General features: G+C 39.2%; 2 protein-coding genes across 3 annotated transcripts in view; one reads left to right on the forward strand and one right to left on the reverse strand.

Moving 5' to 3' along the window:
• The window catches only part of MCM9 (minichromosome maintenance 9 homologous recombination repair factor), an 82,456-nt gene that overhangs the window by 18,108 nt on the left and 38,513 nt on the right, over positions 1–25,835 (forward strand). For both annotated transcript variants that reach the window (XM_061206880.1, XM_061206881.1), the window contains exons 6-7: positions 2,667–2,792; positions 4,245–4,364. In XM_061206880.1, the coding sequence (XP_061062863.1) occupies positions 2,667–2,792; positions 4,245–4,364 (246 nt within the window). The remainder of the gene's footprint in view (positions 1–2,666; positions 2,793–4,244; positions 4,365–25,835) is intronic.
• ASF1A (anti-silencing function 1A histone chaperone) lies at positions 7,930–20,270 on the reverse strand. Its single transcript, XM_061206882.1, has 4 exons — positions 19,853–20,270; positions 13,919–14,034; positions 9,636–9,812; positions 7,930–8,340 (listed from the first exon to the last, which is right to left on the reverse strand). Exons 1-4 carry the CDS (start codon positions 19,959–19,961, stop codon positions 8,128–8,130), a joined length of 615 nt encoding a protein of 204 aa, XP_061062865.1. The 5' UTR covers positions 19,962–20,270; the 3' UTR covers positions 7,930–8,127.

Genomic DNA, 25,835 nt, shown 5'->3' on the forward strand with positions numbered 1-25,835 from the left:
CTTATTAATTCCAGTGCCACAGCTACACTCCACCTAGTAACAGTGAAGGAAGGGCATCATACAGTGTTCCAACTAGGCCATCAGAAGTTCTTTGTGCTGGTGATTAGTCTATCTTGTTTTAATTAGAAGGCTATAGCTATACATCTCAGTTACTGGATGAAAAGAAGAAATAAGTATAATATTTTGTGAGAAGACAGGGAGAAAACGAGGCACCTGTTTTCTTTTTAGTATGAACAGATTCTGCTTTCTTCATTTCCTAAGTAGCAATTATCAGCCCACTATATTTTACCACTTCAAAGTGTATGTGTGTGTGTTGGGGGGTGTGGGGAGGAGGGTGGAGGTGGGGAGCTGCATCCAAAAGTGTGTCTTCATTTTGCTGGTCTAAAGCCAGAGATTACTTCACTGCTTAGCTCTGGGAGGTTGGCCTGCTTCATTAAGCTCTGATGCTGTGAGTATTGACGAGGAGCTAAAGATTTTCTTCTGATCTACACTGATCTCAGGGATCCCCTGACCCTGATGCATAGAGGCTGGATAGAAACCCAAACGTAGGGGTTGGGGTCTTTTGGGCCATCTCAACCCACTCCAGGGTGACTCATTTATCTTAAATCTAAGAAGCTCTCTTCCTTGGGGTAACTGAAGGCCATGCCACAAGGGTGGATTACATGGGCACACTATTAACATGGTCTAGAACCAGAAATTTGAGAGGGAGGGAGGGAAGGAATGGGGTGGTATTCACCCTAATGCATTCTCTTCCATGATATAGTCATGGGAGCTTCTATTGCCATGACCCAAGGAATCAAGTTTTTCAACTTTAGATAACAAATTTAGGGAATGGACCTTCCCCTTTGCTTTTCTCTGGTACCTCAGAACTGACTTCAGAGTGTATCTTTTGTGTTGACCACAGTGTGAGGAAACCTTGAGATGAGAAATAAGCACAAGTAGTACAGGTAATATAATAGTTAACAAGTAAGTAGCTCCTACTATGTGCCAGATACTATTCCATGTGCTGTGCACCTATTAGCTCCTTAACAACCCTACGAGATACCATCATTATCTCCATTTCACAGATCAGGAAATGGAGGTGGAGAGAGTAAGAAACCTGCCCAAGGTCAGACAGCTAGTAAATAGCAGCACTGGGCTCTGCCACCAGAGCCTGTGGGATGTGCTTCCTGTCAGCACATTAGTCACTGAATCCACCTTTACTGAAAAAGCTGGCTCTTTAACAGCTCCGGCTTGAGTGTCTTCCAGCTCAGTTTGCCTACTTGTTCCCTGCTTGTTGAGGCTATTCTTTCTTTCTTTGTATGTGTAATCTCCAGATTCTGGTCAGAATTTACATACCTGCTGTCAGGTCTTAACTATGTAGATCTCAGACCTTTCATCTTTTTTCTCTAGACTTTCTACCTCAGGAAAGGAGGGATTCCCTCCAGCAGTTAATGAACTTCCAGGATTTACTAATTCTTCTTTTTGGTTCCCTTTTTACTAAAATGTTTTCTTTCTTAACCATTTCTGCCATCCCAGGTCACATCACCATAGCTTAATTGCCGCTGAGTCAATTTTGATTCGTTACGAAAAGTAGCCTTTGTGCATAGGGACACAAATTATGGAGGAAGGCCCTTTCCTTTATCTTGATGGAAAAGCTTCTGGAACTGGAATCATCAGCTAAAGTAGTACTTGTATGATTATTTTCCTCCTCCAAAGAGCTATCATTGAAACATGAGTACAAGCTCAGAGTTAAATATAAAAGCCTTCAAACGTGCAGATTAGTTACCAGCATGTGGACATTAATTTCTGGTAACATGAATGCAGACATACAGAGTACCATCACAGTAGTGAATTCCGTATAAGGCAGACTCCATAGGGGCTTGTTAGAGTCTCGTAAATTCTATGGGTCTCACTGGTTGATTGGCCAGTGACAGAATGAAATACCTACTTTATTCATTGATGGTATAGGCAGATCTCAGATTTGGTGTTTGATATTTCTCAAAACAGAACCTAGAACAGTGGTAATCACTTATTTAAAGCATGTTATCAGAAGAATCCTAAGACCTCCAGCTTGGATTGCTAGAGTTGTCGTTTATAATGATCTTCTAAATATCCTGATACATTGATGCTTAGTCTAGATAAAACAGAATTTACCAAACTGCTCAGAGCAAATGCTGAATTGACTTGCAGGATGGGTTGATTTTACCTCTCTTATACCTCTGGAGAAGCTCCATGAGCTCCAAGTACCTTTTGTATTTAAAGATAACAGGCTTCTACAATCTGTCTCATTGTTTCTGAGATCGAACACCTTCCTTTTATTTAGGCAGTGGAGTAATTTTACTGAAATTATTGCACAAGAAGTGCAGCTGGTATTATTTTTAAGGGATAATGTTGGTCCAATGAGGGAGAAAAGAGATTTCTTTCTGTCCCTTGTAAAGTATGCTAAATTTATAGAAACAAACAGGTAGCACCCAGGAATAAAAAGAATTTTCATCTCATGCCATTATAACAAGAAAAGGACTTTTAGGACCAAAACAAAGTTATTCACTCATTTTAGTCATTTGGAAATGGTACCCTTGATCATTTTAGAGCATAGAGTGTTTCTAAGAAGACAGGATAGAAAGGGAAATTTCAGCTAGGATTTCTTGAAAATTATTGGTAACTCATCTTTCTGCCTTTCCCAGGAAGGAATGAAATATTGGCTAGCTTGTGCCCTCAAGTTTTTGGAATGTACCTAGTAAAGCTTGCTGTGGCCATGGTGCTGGCTGGTGGGATTCAAAGGACCGATGCTACAGGAACACGGGTCAGAGGTTAGTACCCATTTAAAATTTTTGAGAAATATTAACACACAGAGTAAGAAGAGAAGCTAGAATTTTTCTTTCCTGAATAAAAATTGCTTGTTGAGCTTTATTTTCCAAATGTAATCTTTTAAAACTGACAGTTGTTCACTATGTAATACTCAGTCCAACATCAGGAACTACTGTGTAGGATACCAGCCTTTCCAAAGACTTTCAATAAGTATATATTCTTGCTCCAGCCTATCAGGGTGCCACAAAATAAAATCTTTACATTTCTTTTACTGTCTGTGTTTTTCATTGGATCCCCAGTCGCTCTCCAAGAGGAAAAGATTAGAAATAGTGCTTTTTAATGTCTCCAAGTCAGTGTCTCTCCATCTGTGACTGTCAGTGTGTTTGTCTCAGACTGCTGCTCTCAGTCATCTGCCTGCTGGTTCCCCTTCTGCTGGTGGGTAGCAAATGTGCCATCTGCCAAGAGGTGCTGCCATAGGTCATGCATTCAAGCAAAAATTACTCTAAGTGTGTAATTACATCCAAATGGCAGAAAGCTCTTTTGTGGTTAACACACTTAACTGACCTGAATCTGGCATAAACTAGGTTTATTATGGCCCTCATACAGGCAATATGAGGGTCATAATAACCAAAGGCTTAACCGAAAGACTAAAAGGACATTATTGTACATCAGACTGTTAGTAGGGACTCAAAAACCATACTGTACAGTATAGAATAGTAAGTGTAAGGTTTATGTGTATTGTATGTTTTGATTACCTACTGTTTGCAAGGCCTTCTGCTAAATGTTGAGCTTACGTAGTATTTCCCTATTAATGTATTCAGAAAATACTTGAATATTACTGAATAAATTTGCTTGATCAGTGAGATAACATATGCTGCAGGATGTTCATGTGTTCATCTATGTTATGTTTGAAAAATAAGAGTACTTTAAGGTAGATATTTCATTAAACTACTAAAATTTTCATAGAATGAAAAGGTTTTCACTTAACTGTTAGAATCATAAGTGATTTGGTATTTATAAAGCACTTATAAAGTCCCAGACACTTAAAAATACTTAAATAAAAATAGAATAAAATACTTATATGGTGGGATGGAAAGCTTTAATCACAGTACTTTGATATTTAAAATAGATTAAATAAAATCAGAAACTTTATAAGGCAAAATTTTTTTAAATGTTAAAACACAGTCTTAAACATCTGGCAATAGCACAAAAATCTGTTAAAAAATTTAGATTTTAAATGGTATTCAGAAATCAATTAAAAGATTGTTATTTACCTTGAAAGTTAACTTTTCTAAGATATTCTGGTTAAATCCTTCCTTGAATGACCTTAAGCAAAAGCACCATATAAAATATAAATTGTGTGGGCATCCCAAGTGGACCATTTTCTTTTTGATTAATTACACTTACGAGTCTTTTCATAGAAATTTAGAACTACATTATTTACGTTTTTCTAGGTGAATCTCATCTTTTATTGGTTGGGGATCCTGGCACAGGGAAATCTCAATTCCTCAAATATGCAGCAAAAATTACACCAAGGTCTGTGCTCACCACAGGAATTGGATCTACTAGTGCAGGTATTTTATGTGACAATTTCAATTAATTTAACGTTACTACAGAAGCTAACACAATGGTTGCTTTCTTGTGAAAAAGTACCTATAACAGGATGCATTTCAAGATTTTTGAGTTACTGCCAAAAACCTAAGTAAATATGTAGCATTACTTTTGTAGCTCCAAGAAAATATTTTAAAACCTCCACCTTCACTTAAAGTTATTTTCCAAAAGCTTATTCCGTATATCTTTTTGTATCTTCGTTTTGAATGACAATATTCAGTTTTCTCATTCTCTAATGATTACTTTCAAACATGTTTATGCAGCATCTGTTATTCTGTGAAGACCCAGCAAACAGTGTTGAAATTAATTAAATAGGGGGAAAAATCTCACTTCATAAAAGTACATAGCTGGCGTAAGTAACGCTTACGGCATTTTCATGCTCATGGATCTCACGGGCAACAGTAATTCCTACTGAAAATTCTTAGGTAGAAAATTTGTCTTAGTATGTGGAAAGTGTACTTTCATCATTGCAACATGTAGCTTCATTCATACATTGTAATGATTCCTCAACAAGTATATTTAAAGCCTTTGCTGATATAATGTCAAGATTTGATTATAAAGTGACTTCAGGAAAAAATTATTTTAAAAAACATGTTTTGATGCCATTTTGAATTTTTACACTGTTTTGATTGGGGAAATATTTCTTCTATTCTCCTATAATAGGCCTTTGGTTTCACACGTTTTAAAAATGTTATTTGTTACTTGTTAGGGATGCCTACTGTCCGTGGCTTGTGCTCAAATTTCTTATGAGAAGCTTATAGTCTAAAACTTATCATAAAACAGCGAATGCTCCATTAATGGTCCTATGTAACAAGAGCCCCATTTTAAGGGACTCTCAGGTTTTGAAATATAACTAGACAGTATATTAAGCACTGATAAGAAGGGATTTACGGATTGAGAGGCGTAGACAAGCTTTAGGATACTGGAGGCAAGAATATATGAAGAACACTTCATGTGCATTTTAAAATTGTTATGACCCAGTGTTCTAGAGTTCTGTATTAAATGATATTAACAACAAACAAATAAAGGTGTTTCCCGAGTAACAATGTGGAATGTTTCCTAAGTTAATTATATGGAGTGTCAAGAAATGAGTCCAATTTGTGGACTATTAGTAACTTCAGAGTATTTGGACAGTTTTAAAGTGAATGGCTGATGAATTCACTGTATTAGCCCTTTTCCTTCTTTTTCTTATTGCCAAATTCATAATCCGAATATGAAAGAAATGACAGGTAGAGGGAATATAAATTTTAGAACTGTAGAAAAGTTATTGCTACTTCTCGTCTACCCAAAGGGCCAGACTAGCCTTTCTTTAAACTGTATCACAACCCATTAGAGGGTCATAAAAAGTTATTTCAGTGGGTCAAAACCAGCACTTTCAAAACAAAATACAATAAAAGATACTAGAATATACTAGTGCACACAGTAAAGGTACACTATTAAGGGCACATTTTCATGGAAATTGTTAATATAAATACATATTTGTGTTATCAGGTCATACTTAAATTTTTTTTTTTTTACCATGGGTTACATAAAAAGTTTTGAAAACTGCTGCCACAGGCTTTCTTGGTAAAACTAGAAACCCCAAACCTGAGGATAAGACCACATGGAAGCCTACGGTTGTATAAGTTTATAAATGAACGAATGCATGCACGTTTCTCAGACTTCTGCTTGTTTTCTCAGTTCAAATGATATCCTCATTCCCTCCAGCCTACGCGCCTATCTCTTTCGTGGCATAACTAATTTGTTCATGTTTATCTTCTCAGGACACAGCTATTTACTATGATCAGAAAGGGAAAAAACAGTTCTAAACTTTCTAGCTATAATTCAGGCAGCACCTAGCTAAACAGGAAAAATAAAAAACAACCTATGCATTTCAGTTTCTTAGTTCCTAATGTCTGAATACTAAATCTTTATTTTAATTTTTAAAATTATCTTATAGAACCATAAAAATTTTAAATAAGAGATAATAGTTTTTAAGTCTCAAACTTTTGTGAAAATTGGCTGTTGGTTTACAAAATGATATAAAAACCTAACCCTTTGATGTCAGTACAAACCAATCATAATTAATCAGAATAAAAACTCAGCAGTGAACTGATTTGGAAATTTGGCTTATATATGCTTTATTCCTAATAAGCACATATTGTGTTCTTGTTATATTAATCACTGAGCTCTTGGTTGCAAAGTATTACTTTTATTTTCATTTTAATATTTTAACATTTTCTTTTAATTGCAATTAGACAAAAATGAAATTTTCTTCATATTGTTTTAACAGCCGGATGTATTTTACTTTTAAAGTCTATGAACTAGTTAGTGGACAGTATTTTAATTATCTGGTATATTAAATTTCAAAGTTTAACATTTAGCAAAATTTTGCTTCACAAAGTTACTTTTTAGAATGACAGGAAATATATACAACTTAGAATCCATATTCAGACAAATGCCCCTTTCCCTTCCTCAAAATAAAAGCTTTAAAAAGTGCAGTATAAAAGTTTTAGATATGAAGGCACTGCATAACTCTGCATTATATGGCTAATGTCTTGCTTAGCAGCAAAAGTAATGAGAATATTCTACATTTAATTTACTGGAGCATAAGAAACTTTTTGAGGAAGGACCTAGCTCTCATCAAGGAAAAAGAACTTTTTGGCCCATTTAGTTAATGCATTCCTTTCCAAGACTGCTTTTAAAAAACTTACCTGGAAAAGCTATCTAAAATATGTCCACCACAAATATGCCTAATCTTATTGTGCATGAGTGTCAGGGGAGATAGAGAAGAGTACTACATGTGAAAATATATATAGTTCCAAAATAGTAACTTATCTGTTATGATAAAGCTAAATATATCTTTCCAAATCCACTGTTTTTATATAAATGCTGCCAACAACAGATGACCTAGCAAAACAGATTTAAAGAGTTAAGTTCATAGTATTATAAATCTAACAAACGGAACGAAGTCATTATACTCTCCTGTTCTTAAACTTAGGGAGTTTGTATCTGCTCTTGACCTGCTGAATTCACTGGGTAATAATGATGTATGATTCAAGGAGTGTTCTGATGTCCTGAACTGTTATAAAAACAAAAATCATAGCCAGAGGACCTTATAAACAATGAACCACATTTGTTGTCTTAGAAACCAAACTGAATGGTGTCTAACATTATATGAACTGAACAGTAGCCATAAGAGGCTTCAAGGTGGCCTGGAAAATCAGATCCTAGAGTTCTTGGTAGCATACAGTTGACTTCAAATCCCTTCTTTAAGGGCATGCCGTAAAAAGAATGAAAACTTGCCCCTTAAATCAAACCAAATTATGTGTTATCACAGGAAGACACATTTTAGTTGAAGTTAACTTTGTTCTTTCAAAGATTAGTAAAATAGTGGTCCAAAGATTATTGTCCAAGAGGCTAAGACATCTTTACAACCTGGTCTAATGATTCATTTTTCTTTATAAGTGCTTTAATTACATATAGAGGAAAAGAAAATAATATATGTGTTTTAATCAGATTAGTTTCAGAACAAATAAAATAACACATTAGAGAAAAAAATTACTTAAAAATAGTTGTATTTATATTCCACAATTTGCTCAAATACTGGTTTTCTTATAAACTTTCTACAGGATGTTTTTTAAACAAATTCTTCACATTGTATCTTGACTATGTACTTACGGAATTTCAGGGAAATAGTTCTGTGTGTTTTTATAGCTTAATTTGTACTATAGGGATGGCAGGTGGTCACATGCAGTCCATGTGGGATTCTAACATGACATTTAGTGAGTTTTCTGATGTGGACCATCCCTTTGATGCTGAAGGTAATGCATCTGTTGAAAGAAGTGATTGTAGATTTGGATTACTGCTCTCTGCATCTTCCAGTTTTTCTGTGTTATCTTCCCAGTTAATGTGGAATCTTGTGACTCTGGGATTGGATGCCAAAATGTTCCTTTGAAGCTAGAGGAAGAAGGAAATATATAAATGGTAAACACTAAGAAAGTTAGATTACCATACACAAATAGACCTTAATAGAATGGTTCTTTATATTAGTACTCCTAAAGGGCTAATTCATATACAAAGGTTTAAGTCAAATAAAGCACATTAAACATAACTAATAAACAAGAAATAGGGCCGAAGCAAAGAAATTATTTTAGTCTAATGGAAGCAAGATGTGGAGAACCTGAGGGAATTATCCAGCTCTTTTACTATCCAACAAAATATTCTAACTCTGTACTTGTTTCCTAAAGGGGAGAGAATCTCTTGAATGCTTCAGAGGATGCTTTATTTAACAAATTAACATGCTTTCTAGATTAATGTGGTGTTTCTTCACTAATACTTTCAAGGAAAATGAAAAATATTCCCACATATGACCTCTCATTATTAATGGTTTCCTATCTTTTAATTATTATGGCTCATTCTTAGAAACAATATTCTAGTTTCTTCTCTTTTTGCTATACAAGGAACCATACAGGTAACTAATAAATTAGAAATGGAACGTTCCACATCAGAATAAAAAACATTCCAGCCTTATTATCAGAAAGGAGAACATTCCATTCTACTCCCATGTAATTTTTCTTGCATGGTCTGGCAGATAGAGTGTTATGTTCAATCTCACAAAAATCACCAGTTACTAAACTATTACAGCTCCCAATGGAAAATCATGAAGTACTTAGTATTTTTGAGAATACCGAATCACAGATTTTCAGCTTCTCATTCAGAAGCTAAGCTGTTCTCACCACCAGATAATATTTAAGACCTTTAGTTTAACCTCTGAGAATAGCACATAAAGCAAGGTGTATAGGAGTTTTGAGATAACAATGTTCCTATGAAAAACAAACACAAAACTTCCCCCCACAATTTTGGGAAGAGTTACAGACAAAAATATTGAATAATCAGTACAACAAACATGAATTTGAATGTCTAAAGACTGAAATGGATAGAATCATGATGTATGGGGAATGCCATACAGGGAGCCATTAATAGAGACCTGTTTCTTATAGGAGGCACTTTCAATTTTCTAAATCATCAGAGACTCTCAAAGGTGCCGAACCAACAGTAATTACTAATGACTAATCTGGAGGTAGGGTTTGAGGTCATCCATGGTAATGGAACAAAGATTAGTTTGCTCAGTTGGCACAAGGACCTCAAATTTATTTTGTCTCAAAGCCATTTTCATAGTGTACCATGAAATGGCAATTGCTTAAAAAAACGGTATAGTAAAATTAATGAAAAAGGAATAATCAGAGCATTACCTTAGAAAAGTCTGGTTTTACTGGCGGATTTTCCCTTAATTCTGTCTCAGTATATTCATTATTTACATAATAACCAACTCTAATAAATTCTTGACCTCGATAGGTGCATGTAATTAGCACAACTGTTACACCTACTGCATCTGCATCTGGAATGAGTCCCGGATTAGGTGCATCAGCCTAGAATAATTTAAAAAGAAAAGAAACACACATCACAAAAGGTTGTTAACCATAAGCAAAACTGGAGTTTTGGTTACACTGAGCACCTCTGGTTAAGGGTGCAGCAACCAAAATGTGGAAATCATACAGGGAAGGCAAATGCTCACTTTTTTTTGAAGCTGACTTACAGCTAGAAAATATAATTCACATGTTTCTCCACAGTATACCTAAGTACCCTGGGCACTTGAAAGCATCATTACGTCTAGAGAAAAATAATTCTGGCTACAGTGTGTGGTTGTTCATGAGGGATTATGCAATATTCAATTATAGAACCTTTTATAAAATATAGTAAGCAAATCAATAGTCTTATTAATTCCAACCTTTCCCAGTCATAATTTTCAGACCTAAATTAGTAAATATTCAGTTTTCCCAGTCATAATTTTCAGACCTAAATTAGTAAATATTCAGTTATCTCCATATAGCCTTTTGGCAGCAAATGTTTGTTATCCAGTTTCCCAGGACACATATTCTCATATCCACTCATCCACCCTTCACAGATATTCTAATAGTAAATTAATATAAAACTGAAAATGGAATGGAAATAGTTATATAGCAGATTTTCAAAAAATACAAATAATCCCACATATGGAAATTCAATGAAGGTAAAGACTGTTTGAGGCAGATGTAATCAATGATCTTGTTTTGAATCAAAGTGCTGTAAGCTGAACCTTGAGGAATGCAGAAGGTGGGGCAAGTGAGCTAGAGGTGGCTGAGAACATGAGTGAAGGCTAGCGCCCTGTCCACAGCCGTGTGGAAGACAGTAAGGACACTGGTTGGAAGGAATCACAGACTGGGGACAGGCAGTGATGGTGAGGCATTGAGCGTGACCTGAAGCAGCTATTCTGAGTGGTAAGTGCATGAAGTCCCAGCAGATTGGCTTACTCTTGCTACGACACTAAGGACCATCCCTGGGCCTCGGTGAACACTTCAGCCAATGCCTTAGCTTGGGAACACTTCTGACTGGTGTTCTCAATCAGGCCATTATCATAAAAGACTCATGATTACAGTATACCTACCACATGTAGGTGACACAAAAATGCATAAAACACTCACCTAGTTACCCAGACTAAAAATCTGTCACCCTCAGCTTCCCTACCTCCTCCATCTAGGCAGTCTCAATGTTTCCCATCTCTGAAAGCAGAATTCAAGTCTTTATCTCTTATCTGAAATATTGCTAAAACTTCCCTACTGGCCTCCCCCAGCAGTAGCCTATTTGCACTGAGGCCAGCATTAGCTGTCTAAGCACAGATCCATTCCTATCCCTTTACCAGGTTTTAAAACCTCAGATGATTACCCTCATTTCTGAGATAAAAATCTCAGTTTTTAACTTCATTTATAAGGCCCTTCACAGCTGGTCTCCAACAAACATCACAACCCCTTTAACTCCACATCTCTTGGTCTAGAAATGTAGGTTCTTTAAAATGTAATAATAAGCTTTCATGCCTCTGTGCGTTGCATATACTCCTTCCCTAACATTCTGAAAAATTCATCTTTGAAGCTTGCATCAAATGTATCCTTTTTAGTGAAACGCTTTCTAATTCAAAGGTGTAATTAATAGCACTCTTTATGCACTCATATTATTCAACACAAATTCTCTATTAATGTATGTCCAATGATCTAAATATGTTTCCCCTTCAGTCTTCTCTGCGATTCTAAGCTTTATCTCTGGCAGGCATCCCATCCAGCTCATCTTTGTGATCTCGAGTCTGGCATAGCTCTAGGCACACAGTGTATACTTAGTATTTTGAAATTCATTCATAACTCAGTTCCTGCCCTGACGTGGTTTATGATCTCTCTTGGAGAGATATCAGAATGGGGACAGAGGGCCTGTCCTGAGAATATGCTGTTTGCCTTCGGGTGGAGATGGGAAATAGAGGTAGTTCAGTACTATGGGAACTTTCCCCTCTATTGCTTCCCATCCCCTCAGCAAATTGGTTCTAGGCATGTTTGTGTTTTAAAATTTGTTTGCTGAAGGATTCAGCTTGAGCAAATTCAAGGAGAGAAGCCTGCAGGCCTCTCAGATCATTTAGGATGGAGAAGTGATCAGCAGAGATCTTTGACTCCAACAAGCAATACTAGGCAGACGTCCGGGCACCTTCCTGCTAGCCTTATTCTGAGGCAAAATCCTGGCAGACCAGGAGAATGCTATGGTAGTTTGTTTAAAACATAAAATAAAAACTGTTTTAAGTTCCTTTCTGCTGATAATGGTGAATTCTGAAAAATGCATAGGCTGAACATATGATCTAAATCACACTGTACTTCCTTTGTACTTTTGGCAACATGTGCACAGAATACTAAGGTAAAAATCACTAGAGGGAAATAGTTTTGAGTAATTTTTTTCCTATGATACTTCAAGCCAAAAGCTAAGGAGTATTCTTAACCAACATAAACACATAGAAAAGATTTTTAAAAGTTTGTTTCAAAAACACGGCATTTATTTGCAAGTTGTTTTTTGTTTTGTTTTGTTTTGTTTTAGCAGCATAGAAAGGTATATTACTACCTCTCAAATCAAGTTTCTTGCATCATAAATTATCATCTGTGAAGTACAGGTTCTCCAGGCTTGTGGGTCAGAGCAAATACTGCTTCTTTGTATAACAATTTCAAGAAGCTAAGAGAATAAAAGCTTAGTTCCAATTATAGAAATAGGCACTGTCTGTCAGTGATTATACTAAACTGCTTTATTCCTCATTTAATCCTCGTAAGGTTCTTATGAGGTAGGCTAGTATCCACGTTTTAGGGATGACTGGAGTGACGAGGGGAGGCTGGGAGCCTGTCTGAAGTCACACGTGGCTAATAAGCAGCAGAGTGGGATCTGAACCAGGTCTACAAATGCAGTGCATCCCCACACAGTCACACAACTCAGCTTAACAGCACTTTTAATATATTTGAGCCTTTTAGTCAATATATTTAAGCTTTTCTTAACCGTTTATTTAAAATATAGTATTTGTTGCTTTTTATTTAATAAAAAGCACTAGGGCTAGGAGAACAAGATTCTGAATTCTATATTTAGGAGAGGGGAGGGAGCAGTAGCAGCTCTAGAGATACCATATGTTTGAGAGATTCTTAGCTCATATCTGGTGGGATTATTTGACCAACAGTATTTATTTAAATTGGTCCCATCTGTGAAGTGAGCGAAGTGAGAGGTCAGGGAGAGAAGAGTTAGATTTTCAGTGGGTTCTATTTAACTAATGAGACTCTGTTGGGTAGAAATAGTTGTAACAAAATTAAGAATAATAGTTTTTTAAAAAGCAATGGCTAGTTACTCTTTGAATTATTATAAATTTCTCCCTCTAATAAACATTGATAATTGAGGAGTGACTGAATAGTTTTATACAACAATTTGACATGGATTAAAAGAAGTAATATTTTTGAATGCAGAAGACAATGTCTGAAGACTTGGCACAGACCTAAATACTGTCAGTGGTATCTGAGAACGTAATTATGTTAGTAGAATTTCTCCTCACAAATGATAAATAGAGTTGTGGATTTGTAACAGTAATCCTCTATAAGAAGTGTAGAGTAGATGCTTTAGTAGACCACTGGACTTCATTTAGTTCCAGTGACCCAAGATCGCGTAGATCTCTATCTTCTAACATACCTGATAACCTAGCTGAGTTACTGATTATGCTGAAATAAAGTTGTTGTTTTGTTATATCATCATCATTCCTAGTGGCTGAAACTATAATCTGAAAATGCATATTACTAACTATCCCCAGTTAGTAGTAAGCATTTTGAATCCCTGTTTTGGGCTGCTGGACAGCCGCCCTGAAGGTCTCATACTAAGGGACTATTCACAGGAAGAGCCCAAAATGAACCACCACGTGGCCCTGACAGAGTATAAGGTTTACTGCATGCTGTGCAAACCCTGAAGTAAACATCACAGTAACATCTCTCAGCACACAAAATCAGGAAGTGGCATTCCTTCATGACACAGAGACTTCTTAAAACATGATAGAAGCAGACAAAAAGTGAATGCAGCAGAACCAGAGTGATTTAACCCAAAAGGAAAGGGTTAAGGACCATTTAGAAATGTATTTGGCATACATATTTACCAAGAATAATCTTACCTGAAATACAAACATATGCCTTCCTGCAGGAACAGGGCCCACTAAAACAGAGTCTAAAACTTGATCGTATTCTTCACTTTCTGCGGAGCCCACATAGATAATTTTCCATTCCAGGTCTAGGGTTAAAAACCAAAACATTATTTCATATTCATTAATTACATTATGAGAGGACATCAAAGACCCTTTGAATGTCCACTTACACCATTTATTGGCTGCTAAAATTGGCTTTTCATAGCAGAAAATCCAGAAAGGCACTGAAGTGCTCCTTATAAATTTCGGGTGTGAAATTCTTACATTTCATACCACAGTTTCTCAAAAGGCTGTTTTGTGAAATACTGGTCCCTGGGCAGGGCTCCTCACGAACAAAACAACATGGCCAAAAACTTGGGAAATGCTACAACCTTCTCTTGAGGATTCATAAAGCACACTGGCAGAGCAAGGGGTCTGAAAAATCCTTCAGTAAGGAACACCAGTACCATGAATCCAGTGTTTCCCAAATTTATTTGGCTAAGGAATCCCTCCCCCCCTTTTCTGTATGTCATCTTTTAACAACCTGCTAAACACACTGTGGAAGGGCTCCCCCATGCTATGTTGCACAGATCCAAATCATCGAAGAGCTTCAAAGTGGAAAAATCATTACTTGCAAACTGCTCTTGTGGATCAGAAGCCCCTTAGGGCTTCAACTCATCAACTGTTAAAGGTCCACAGCGGGGTTTTTCCCTCATGGCACCCCTTCATGGCATACATTCTTTACACTGGGAAGAGGAAACCAAGGATCCTTATACCACTTCATACATCAGAATATTTACAGTGGGAACAGGCACGAGTAACAAGACAGAATAAAGTGCAACCTAAGACGTTCCGTGTAATTCAGACTTTATTGAGCACCCTTTACAGTGTGCTCTGTGAGAAGAACCCAGAGATGAGTCAAATGATTGTTCTTTGGAAGAGGCCTCCTCTTTAGTGGGGGGAGAAAGACCACTCTACAAATACAAATTCTCTGAGACCTCCCGGTCCTCTTAGGGTGTTTGGCACTGTGTGGCCTGCCTCTTGGATTCACTCCACAGAGTCTACACCAGCAATCCCAGAGGGTGTTTCTGGGTCACCTGTGGAGAATCCAGTTAATGCCACCATGTGTTGTCATTTTTGTGTAACTTTGTAGATATTTTTGTTCCCTAAATAGATAACAGAAGTAGTATAGGTAATACTTATTCATACTGTATTACAAACTGCAAGTTATTGAACTAAAAGATCCTTTAGGTTTATACTTTCTCTTATTATGTCATGGTTCTGTCCCAGACCTAGACCACTTTATCTCCAGTTTCTAGCACATTTCCAGATGCAGGGTCCTACATCTGACATCTCATGAGATCATCTGTTTGTTGATGAAGATTAAGAGAGGGAACAAGCAGTATGAATATCTAGTCAGAAGGAACAGCAAGTACAAAGGCCACGCAGTAGGCACATGCTTGACATGCTCAAGAAAAAGCAAAGCCGCCAGCGCAGGAGCAGAACGAGCAAAGGGGAAAACAGCCAACCATGAGATTGAGGGCGAAAGGTGTGGCCAGATGATGCAAGATTTTGAAGGCCATCATAAAGATTTTTGGCTTTTACACTGAGTGGCATGGGAAGCCACTGGAGGGTTTTGAGTAGAGGAGTGACATGATCTGACTTTCATTTTAGGAGGATCATTTTGGCTGCTGTGTTCAGTATAGACTGTAAGAGGGCAAGGGAAGAAACAGGAGAATAGTTCAGTTGAGGCAAGAAATTATGGTGGCTTGGACCACATGTAGCCTTGGGGGCGAGAAGGAGTAATATTCTGGATAAATCCCAAAGATAGAGCCAGCAAGAGCCACTTATTTTTACAGGGGGCAGGGGAGGGAAACAATCTGGAGTTCTAGAGATAATGAATAAGTAGAGATAATGAATAGGTCTGGTAAAAATTTAGAAACTGTCCATATGTAAAGCCTTGAAAATAGGTGGGATCCCTAGGGAGTGAGCCTGGGCACTCTCCAAAGTTAAGAGGTTGGGGAGATAAGATCAATAAAGTAAGTTACAAAACTAGTGGCTAGTGAGGTAGGTAACCCAAGTCAATTGGAGAAACGGTTTTAAGAAGAAAGGGGTGTGGAAGCTACTAAACTAGCTGAGTAGAGATAAGACTGGGAATTGTCACATAGAGGTTTTCATAATGCTTTGTTCATTTCATATGTATTTGTACTACTATGTATCGTGCTCTTAGCTTAATTGGTATAAATTGGCATTTGTGGTCTGGCATAGGAACATGGTTATGACTTAAAGACCTACTTTCATAAAATACCTACTGTGTGCTGGGCATTGGTCTTGCCACTTCACACCTGTTGTTTAAAACCTCAACAGCTTTGTATCATATGGATTTAATTATACCAATAAGGAAGTTGAGACTCTGAGAGGCTAAGTAACATACCCAAATTCATACAGCTAGTAAATCGAATAATCAGAATCCAAGCTATGTCTCTGCTTGGACATAAACTCCAAAGCCTGGACCCAACTTGGACCCAACTCCAAAGCCTGGGCTCTTTCCAAAAATCTAAGGAAGATAAATTCTTCCCTTTTTAGCTCTCAAATGAATAGTGAAATAAAGGAACTTAATTGTGGGAGGTGGGAAGGAATAGGTGAGGGCAGAGGCCATGAGGAGATAATCTAGCCTTAAGGAGTATAGGCTGTAACTCAGAGAACACCTGTACCTTAATTTTTATGCTTATGGATGCTTGCTGTAGCTACTGAGTTTAAAATGATCAGTACTTATTTATAAATTAGCATCAGTTGTTTTGTCCTTTTTTTTTGGAACCCAGCTTTCATTCCCTTGTCTCCTATATTTGAAACAAGAAGGGATATGGTCAGATGCTTTGCACAGATTATCACTTGAAGGAGTTTACTCATTTATTTAAAAAGTTAACTGTTTCACTTAATCATGGTAATCCCAGCCTGCAAATTATCTCCATTTGTAGTGGGAGTGAGGGAAGTCACCAAGGGAATTTCAAACTAATTACACTACTTGGGAAGACCTGTGATCTAGGGGGAAGTATGTAGTCTTTGTGAATTAGTACAAGCCTGAGGTTTTAAAGTAGGAAGCACCATTCAGTTCTGGTACATTATAAGTATTCAACTGACAGTAGCTATAATTATTGATATTGATCAACTTAAAAAAAAGGCTCCATTCAGTAAAGAAGCAGAGAGTCCGCAATCCACAAGGCATACATAACAAAGAGAGAAATAAAGTCAATCAAAACTTGTACAGGTTTGGTGACCATCAGATCAAACACCTCCACGGTCTCCTATCTCCCAGATTTACAGGAAAGCCTCTGCTTAAATCTGTGGATTGCTGTCCTACCCCTGTATAGGTCTTAACAGTAGAAACAAGTAAATTCTCTTAAGAGTACGTACTCCTCAAGGCTTTTTCTGAAGCAAAGCTACAGGGCAGCTTTTAAAGGAAAGTGAAAACATTTGGGGGCTATTGACAACTTAAAGTATGGAAAATGGCGGCCAACCTCTGGCTTGGGACTTGAGACAAAATTATAAAGTGAAAATTTCTCTTCAGAATATTCTGTAGTTCAATTTCAAGAACAAATTTTTTTAAAGAACTGCAGTATAAGAGATGGGACCTAGAAACCTTTGCTAAGTAAACTCAATTTCCTTAATCCACACAGCCTCTAGGTGGAGTACATAAGCATGGCACCTTTTTGAAAGATTCCTTTGCAGCTTTAGTATGACTCAGCTTAAACTCTTAAACAATACTAAATAAACACCCAGTATAGGTGCCCTGGGAAGTGAGGTATACAAGTCGAAGTAGGTATATTCCTGACATTAGTAAAAACTTTGATGTGATTCAGCTGGGTTCTGAACAGATCCTAGTTAACAAACAACACATCAATGGCAGGTTTCAACCATCCAATGTCAAAGCCCTGTAACAACATCCTGAATCATCTAACTTCCTTGTTCAGAACTGGCTCGTAAAATGGAAGGTATCACTTAGAAATACCCGTAATTTCAAGCAGTTCTAATGCCTAAAACACTGTAGTATAAGTTGGAAAGGACTCAACAGTTTTTCATGCATTTGCCCATTTTTATATGCAATTGGTAATAAAAAAAGGGAAAATTAGTTTAATGGGCATGAAAATGGGCCTGGTGGCTGAAGTGCTTATGGTAGTACTATGGGAAAGTAACCAAATAGTTTCAAAGTACCGTAATAAGAAAAATCTCCTTTAATTTTATTACCAATGGCCTATTTAGGAATTAGTTTAATAAATGAATCGTCTTTCAAAATGTGCCCTACTTATATATGTGCATTTGTGCTTTATATATGTAGTAAAACTATATGGAAGAGCACAGACTAAAGTGTTAATTATGGTTACTTAGAGTGAGATGGGGGAAGGTATTGAGTACAGAGGACTGTTAACTTTATATATGTATGTACAACTTTTTAAAAGTCTATTACAATGAGCATATATTGTTTTTGTAATTTAAAAATTAACAAGTTAACACCCTACATAAAATACATTATACAGAGATTAAGAACTAATTTTTAAAGTGAAAGTGATTTACATGCCTTGATTAGCATATAAAGTGCATTTTGCTAAACATACTTGTAAGTTCAAAGAAGTATGTCCCCTATTTAATTGTTAAATTACCATTGATGAAGTTAAAATTTTCCCCCTCAAATTTTGAAAATGGAGCACTGGATTGTTTTAATAAAATCGCAAAGACCTTGGCAAATTTTAACTTTCTAAATTTATTACTGCAAATATTAAATATTTATCTTTTTGAAGACCTTAAGACGTACTTAGAAAAAAATAGTAAAAAATTTTGCATTGCCATCAGGACTTTACCTTTTATTTCCTAGCCCACTTTTGTGTTTTATGTTCAGGGTATTTGGATGTGGAGTTACTGTATTTAGATTTCAACACGTTCTTGAAGAAAGTCTTCTTTCAGACTACTTAGAAGCCAGTGATTAAGTCCTGGAAATTATTTAAGCATTTTACTTATTTCTGTTCTCGGGTTAAATGTAACTTCCTAGCTTAGCAATATTTTTCTTCCTGAGAGAGAGGAGAGAAGATTTCGGTCATTAAGGATGAGGAGTCCCCGTTGGTCTGGGCGAGCCTGAGCGCCAGCATCCCCAGGCGCCCCGAGCATCCCGGGCGCTGGCCGGGGAGCGCCGGCCCGCGAGCACCCGCGGCCCCCGGGAGTACCGGCCCGCGGCGCCGAGGGGCCGAGCCTGCGCCCGCCTCCCCCGCTGGTTGGTGCAGGGAGCCAGAAATCAGCGCGAGGACAGCCTCGCTCTCCTCCCCGAGGCGGCCGGGCATGGCCACCCAGGAGAGTACGGCAACTCCAGCGTAAGCCCTAAAAATGGATCTGCCTCTTGCTCGGGGGCAGGAAGGTGGGCAGGCGGGGCGCCGCGTTCGTCACCCGCGGAGAGGAGGCGTCGTGACGCCGGGGTCGGTGGCCCAGTTCTCTACTCTCGGTAAGATGGCTCCGCTGCGAACTCGCCGGCGCGACCACACACACATGCCTCTCCTTCCCACCTCCTCACTGGGGCCGTGGGGGCCGCGGAAGCCGTTCGCTGCCGGGGGCCAGCCCGGCGCGACCCCCGGCCGGCGCCACGGGCGCGAGTGCGGGTCTCGCGAACCGTCCGCCCGCCAGACAAAGCTGACAACATGGCTACCTCCGCTCGAACAAGTTCCTCGCAAGTTGAGCCGCGGCAGGCGCCCCGGCTGCGGCCGAACGCCGCGCGCGCCTCGCCGGCCGTCGTCCATCAACTTCAAGTTTCCCTCCGCAGAGCCGAGCCCGCAGCCCGCCCGGCGCCGAGCACCGGCCGCCCGCGCGAGGCCGGGCCCGGGAAACTTTCAACGTCTGCAGCCCGCAACTGACAGCCCGGCGGCGGGCGGGCGTCCGACTCACCTTCAGACAGGTCCTCGATGCACTCGAAGGTGATCTCGAACTGGAATGGGTTGTAGAAAGGAGAAGGGTTATCCAGCACCACTACATTGTTCACCTGAACCTTTGCCATATTTTGGAAAAAAAACACAAACAATGGGAACGGGGGCTTGTTGCGGCACAATAAAGTCCAGCGCGCGGCCGCTCGGGAGAGCGCAGACCCCCGCCCCGGCGCCGGCCCGACGTCGTGCAGCGGTGACTTGAGAAACTTTTTTTTCCTCTTTTTATTTACACGGGAACACTCCACAGTGTTTTGCAGCTTTCCTATTTCACTAAACTACAGCCCATTCTGCTCTGATAACTAGCAGCGTTGCCCACGATTGGCTGCACCCGAGCTCTGACCCTCCTCCTCCAGCGAGGGCCTCCGCGGCGAGCAAGATGGGCTCCCGCTCTCGGAATGGACTCGGAAACTTTAACTGCGGCTCCACCTGCTGGTGTGGATTAGGACAAAGGCGGAGAACAAAGTGAGTGGAATACGGGCTGTGAGGCCCGCGCGGAGGCCGCCGGCGGCGGCGGGAGGAGGGGCGGCTCAGGCCCCGCCTCCGGCCCGGCGGCTCCCGCGCCTCACGTCGGGCGTGGCCTCGGCGGGGCGGGGTCGGAGGAGGAGGCGTGGCCAAGGCGAGGCGGAGGGAGGCGTGGCCGCGGCGGGAAGGCTTGCTCGCCGTCAGCACGGCGGCGGGAGGGTGAGGTCTCCGGCGAAGCCCGCCCCTCGGGTTTGCTTAGTGGGGTTTTTTTTGTTTTTTGTTTTTCTTTTAACGCTTTCTTTACACAAGTCCAACGGCTATGCCGGCTCTCTACTGAATTTAGCAGATGTGAATCCGCTGTCTACACTAGGTTGGGTTCAGTTGTCTGTATATTGGGTAGTATTTGAGGTAGAGGGAAGGGTTGGTTGCAGTGGAAGTAAATTGCATTTTATAGACTGATGCCAGCTCGAAAGGAGCAAAGCCATTTTGGAAATCTAGTTCTTGGCCAGTATGCGTTTGGGCACGACAGCGCCGTTAGTTAAATAGATACAAAATGAAGGGCGAGGAGACGCTTTTCCACCCACACTTTGTGGAATAGGTAAAATTTAGGCTGCACCTGGGTCTTCTTCCTCCCATTACAACCTGGAAAGTCTGGAATAAGAAGAAGATGATTAAAGGTGGGATCAGTTACGCCCAGGTTTCTCCCGTGCGGTGGGCACAGCAGGAACATACAAGGAGAAAATGGAAGTGTCAGGAGACCAAAGGGCAACAGATGTAACAGAGAAGGGAAAAAGCAGAAGAGAAACCACAAAAGCATACCAAGACATGCAATTTTCAAAAAATTCATGACCTAAACCGTTAGTAAGTAAAAATTTGTGACAGACACCACAAGTTCAGAGGGACCTTTGCTTGATTATTCCCCATTCAGTGTCAGTGTATTTATGCTGCTTGACTACCTCTGTAGGGAAAGGGAGAGCTTGTAACACATTTTTAAGGTTGTTGAACTGTTTCTATTTACTAAGTAAGAGGGGTATAAAGGGATTTTTTTTTTTTGGCTGCTGCATAAACCATCATTTTTTTCCTTAAGTATTTTGAATGAAACCATTAAACTTGGCTAATTAAATTCAGAGAGAAAATTATTTCTTAAGCATCATATATGCTGGAAGTTTTCTCTTAGTATGGTGCGGAGAATTTTTCCGTTATCATTCTTTGGGCATTGTTCATACCTAAGTAGGTGGCTTTTGATGACTTCTTCATCTGATGGTCCTTTGAAAATTAATATGGGACAGCTAATACCAGGCCTTCCTGCATTTAGGGAAAGTACTTAGAGTGGGGATCCCATTTTATCGTGAGTGGATTAGCAGTCAAATATGACCTACCAGAAAAGGTTGCCTCAAGCCCAGCTGCTTGTGTGTATTAGACTATAAGAGTGATACTGTGGTGACAGATGCAGATTACGTTGAGTGATAAACTGTATTTTCTGTTCGCTGTTATTAGTGCTGGGCCTAATACCACCTCAGATAAAGTATAAATTGCTGTATGCTGTAAGACACACTGGACATGTAAGATAAATAACCATTTGAAGTATAAAACATGACTCCCTTGAGAATGGTGTATGCAGTTTCCTGATTACTGCAGGCACACTTAAGAGGAGATTCTAATCCACTTGCTTGATAAAAATGACCTTATAAGCTTGGTAAAATCAAGTGCATTTTGAATCTGACCATAGGTGTGTCATAATAAGGTGCGTCTTATCATAAGATTCGCTTCTGGTGGATATGCAGCATGAAGAATGAGAAGATTTACTGGATACTACTAGTTTGGCTTATTTTCTTTGAAATCTTTTGTTTAACATGTCATATGTAACAGTATTCAAGGGGAAAATAAACCCTCCCTAATAGTTCACTGGAAGCCACAGAATTGGCTCCAGGCCTTTCATACTGCCTTTCCCATCTTAACTCTTTGTTACTGCCCCTCAGAAATATTAAAGAGCCTTTGGATACGCTCGCCAATAGTTTCCTCACCATTGACAGTGCTTTCCAGGAAAGGCCAAAGGGATTCTCAGACGTACCCTCGCATATCTCTAAATTAACTGGCATGCCATAGGGGTAAAGATTATAAAATCATTATTCTGGTTTCAGAGGCAGTCTATAAGATCTGTTGCTTTTTGGTGACCCTCAAACAGTTAACCATATTGCAACAGATGGGTCACCATGAATGCTGTCATGTCTTAGGTACCCAAGGGGACCCACATGATGCTTGGAGGTCTACACGGAATGTAATCCCCAAATCACTTCTCTCTGTACAGACTGCTTGGGGGAAGGATGGCTGAAAAAGAATGCTTTTGCTCTTAAATGAACAAAGCCTAAATTAATGCCTAGGACAGAGATAAATGAACCTAGTTAGCTATTGTTATGGGCCGAATTGTGCCCTCCACCCCCAAATTCGTATGTTGAAGCACTACTATGCCCCCAGTACCTCAGACTGTGACTGTATTTGGTGACAGGGCCTTTAAAGAGGTGGTTAAGTTAAAGTGAGTCCCTTAGGTTGGGCCCTAATCCTTTCTAACTGGCATCTGTATACGAGGAGGAAATTTGGACATAAAAAGAGACACCAAGGGCACTCATGCACAGAATAAAGACCAGGTGAGGCCACAGCAAGAAGGCGGCCATTTGTAAGTCAAATGAAACCAACCTTGCTGACACCTGATCTTTTATGTCTAACCTCCAGAACTGTGAGAAAATAGATTTCTGTTGTTTAAGCCACCCAGTCTGGTGTTTTGTTATGGCAGCCCTAGCCAACTAATGCAGGTATAATTTTTCCTCCCAGAATTAAGTTTATTTGGTACTCTAAGTGTGTTTAATCCACGTACTGTCCATCTATCAAGTGTGGAGTGGAATGAGGTGGTCATTTAGCCATGCCAGCAGGTCGTGGGCTGGGGTGGGGTGGGGTGCTGTAGCTGTCCTCAGAGGAAGTGCCTGCTGTAGGGCGTGCACACCTTAAATTCTGAGCAGACCAGATGCAACTCGCGTCTGTGTTCCAAAGCTCATCTACAGAGGGCTCCTAAGTATCTTAAACTTGAAGTTAAATTGAGGTCATACACAAAACTAGATGAAGGAGTGAGTTAAAATGTACTAGAATTAAATTGGATTAAGTTAAAATATACTGGATTAAAATGTATAAGAACTAAGAATTAAATCAAGTCTCAGACCCTACCTGCTGCAGAAGTTATTGTAGGTATGGAAATGCTGACCTCTTGCCTTTGTTCAAATCCTAAATTTCACCTGGGGTAATTATATTATCACTGTGTTGAATTCTCTTTGAGAAGACATTTGCGTTATTGTCCCCATCTCTTAACAAAATTCTCATGTAAGGCTTGTTGTAATATGATCTTTAGTTAGTTTAAAGGGCTCCCTATTATTATTAGTTATAGGATGTCAAAATTTCACGATAGTTTTAAATGAAAATTTCTGTATGAATGTAGAACGTAGAGATTTGCTGCAGTTTACAGACATTTCTAGAAGGAATAACTCCTAGAGTAATGATTTTAATAATAATAACATTATATATATATAGAGAGAGAGAGAGAGTATTTATTATGTGAATTATTGTCCTAGGCGCTGCGGAATATTCAAAGACAAAAACGTATGTGGACATTATCCTCAAAGACCTTATGGTCCAGTAGGAAAGATAACTATGTAATCAAGTCAGTATGGTACAGAATAGAAAGTGTTAGATGCAACTTTAACAGTAATGGTTAAAGTTCTATGGGAGGCAAAATACGGTATCACAATAAAGGCTGTGTGTGTGTATATATATACAGTATACATACAGATATATGGTATATATGTATATACCTATGATGTTTTCTTTACTATTTGTAAAAAAATTTTAAATAACCTGTTTTTGAGCCTTGCAGCACGCTGGTATGGTAGGAAGGTAAGATATTATCATCTCCAGATAACAAATGAGGACACTGGTGCTCAGAAACCTGCTCCTTTAATTGCTGACTTAGTGCTTCTCTGTTTTCTGTCCACTGTGTTGGATAATATTTAAAGTGGACTTTACGTGCAGAAAAGCAATTGGTATAATTTCCTGGAAGAACCCACAGGCTGGCAGACACTGTAGTAATGACTTGATGAATGAACTCTTGAGGAACAAAGCTCCATGAATGAGGTTTGCCCCGGTATATACTGAGAGTGAGAGGAGGCTGCAGCCAAGGCAGAGCTGTGGGAGCCTCCCCACTGAGGCTACAGATGCCAAGTCTCCTGTTGCGGGAGGAGTGATTGGGAGGTGGGGGAGGATAGATCCTGGAATGCATCATTACACTTTTAATAAGGTTTTTATGTTTGTTACATAAAGTATGTCCCCCTCCTCCATTCTCTGTAACAGTTTCACTGTTTCGTGTTCATTGCTACCCACCATTAGGTTACACATTTGTTGAAGAGATAAGCTGTGTTTGGCCCCTTATCCATAGCTGGACTATACTGTTAAACACCTTTTGGATCGCTATCAATATTAGTCAGCTTTCTGAAGCACCATAATCGTGTTTCTTGTGGACAATCTGCTGATATCAACATCATGGTATTGTTTCTGACCAGAAGAATATGGGTGGAAATGCTTGATAATTACATTCTGTTTCTTGTGTCTAGTTTTTAACCATGTGTTCTTAGTCCTCTTATAAATGAAGCTCCTTCTAAACTCGTTTCCTTTTGATCTCAGTCTCTACTTGTAGTCCACTGTCCTTCATGTTTTACATTCTGTCCTTTTCTCTTTCACCCTCCACCTCTCCTGTTTGTCAGAGGCTCTCTCCTTTTCCTAGTACCAAGAAGAATTCAGTGGTAAGTAGAGAGGGGACTCAAGTCTTTAAAACATCTCTAGGCTGGACCACTGCTTGCACAAAGCCTCTGCTAAGCACAGCAGCTTTTTTAGTCGGTTACTATAGAGACAAATGACGTTAGATGGAGTCACGCTTGACGGAAGCTAGGCAAGTCAGCTTCCTGAGATTGGAGGCCTTATATGCAGGGTTATTTAGAAAAGGTAGAAAACTAGAAAGCATAGGAAGTGGAAAGGTTTCACAATGAACTAATAGCTAATTAATTGGTAGATCTTGTTGGTAGAATTTGTGCCTGTTAAGGCCTTGAATCCAGCATGCAAAGAATCTATCTCCAAATACCCCTGGTATGATTACACAGTGATTTTTTTTTTAATAACAGACATATTGCTATCAACATTTGTATACAAATTTTTGTGGGGGACATATGTTTTCATTTTTCTGGGTATATGCTTAGGAGTGGAGTTGTTGGATCATATGGTAACGAGAAGCTACTAGACTGTTTTCCAGAGTGGCTGCACCATTTCACATTCCCACCAACAGTGTATAAGCTTTCCAATTTCTCCACATCCTCACCAACACTTGTTACTGTGTCTTTCTGATTATACCTATGGGTGCTGTGAGAAGTGGTTCTCACTGTGGTTTTGAT

Source organism: Eubalaena glacialis, chromosome 12, assembly GCF_028564815.1.
Source record: "Eubalaena glacialis isolate mEubGla1 chromosome 12, mEubGla1.1.hap2.+ XY, whole genome shotgun sequence".
Classification (NCBI taxonomy): domain Eukaryota; kingdom Metazoa; phylum Chordata; class Mammalia; order Artiodactyla; family Balaenidae; genus Eubalaena; species Eubalaena glacialis.

Bases quoted from the DNA above. Each gene is read 5' to 3' on its own strand.
- ASF1A (XM_061206882.1), bottom strand. From the start codon at position 19,961: ATGGCAAAGGTTCAGGTGAACAATGTAGTGGTGCTGGATAACCCTTCT. The intron at 14,035-19,852 runs GTGAGTCGGACG...TTTTAACCCTAG, and splicing joins CATCGAGGACCTGTCTGAAG to ACCTGGAATGGAAAATTATC. The intron at 9,813-13,918 runs GTAAGATTATTC...AAATTATTCTAG, and splicing joins GGCATATGTTTGTATTTCAG to GCTGATGCACCTAATCCGGG.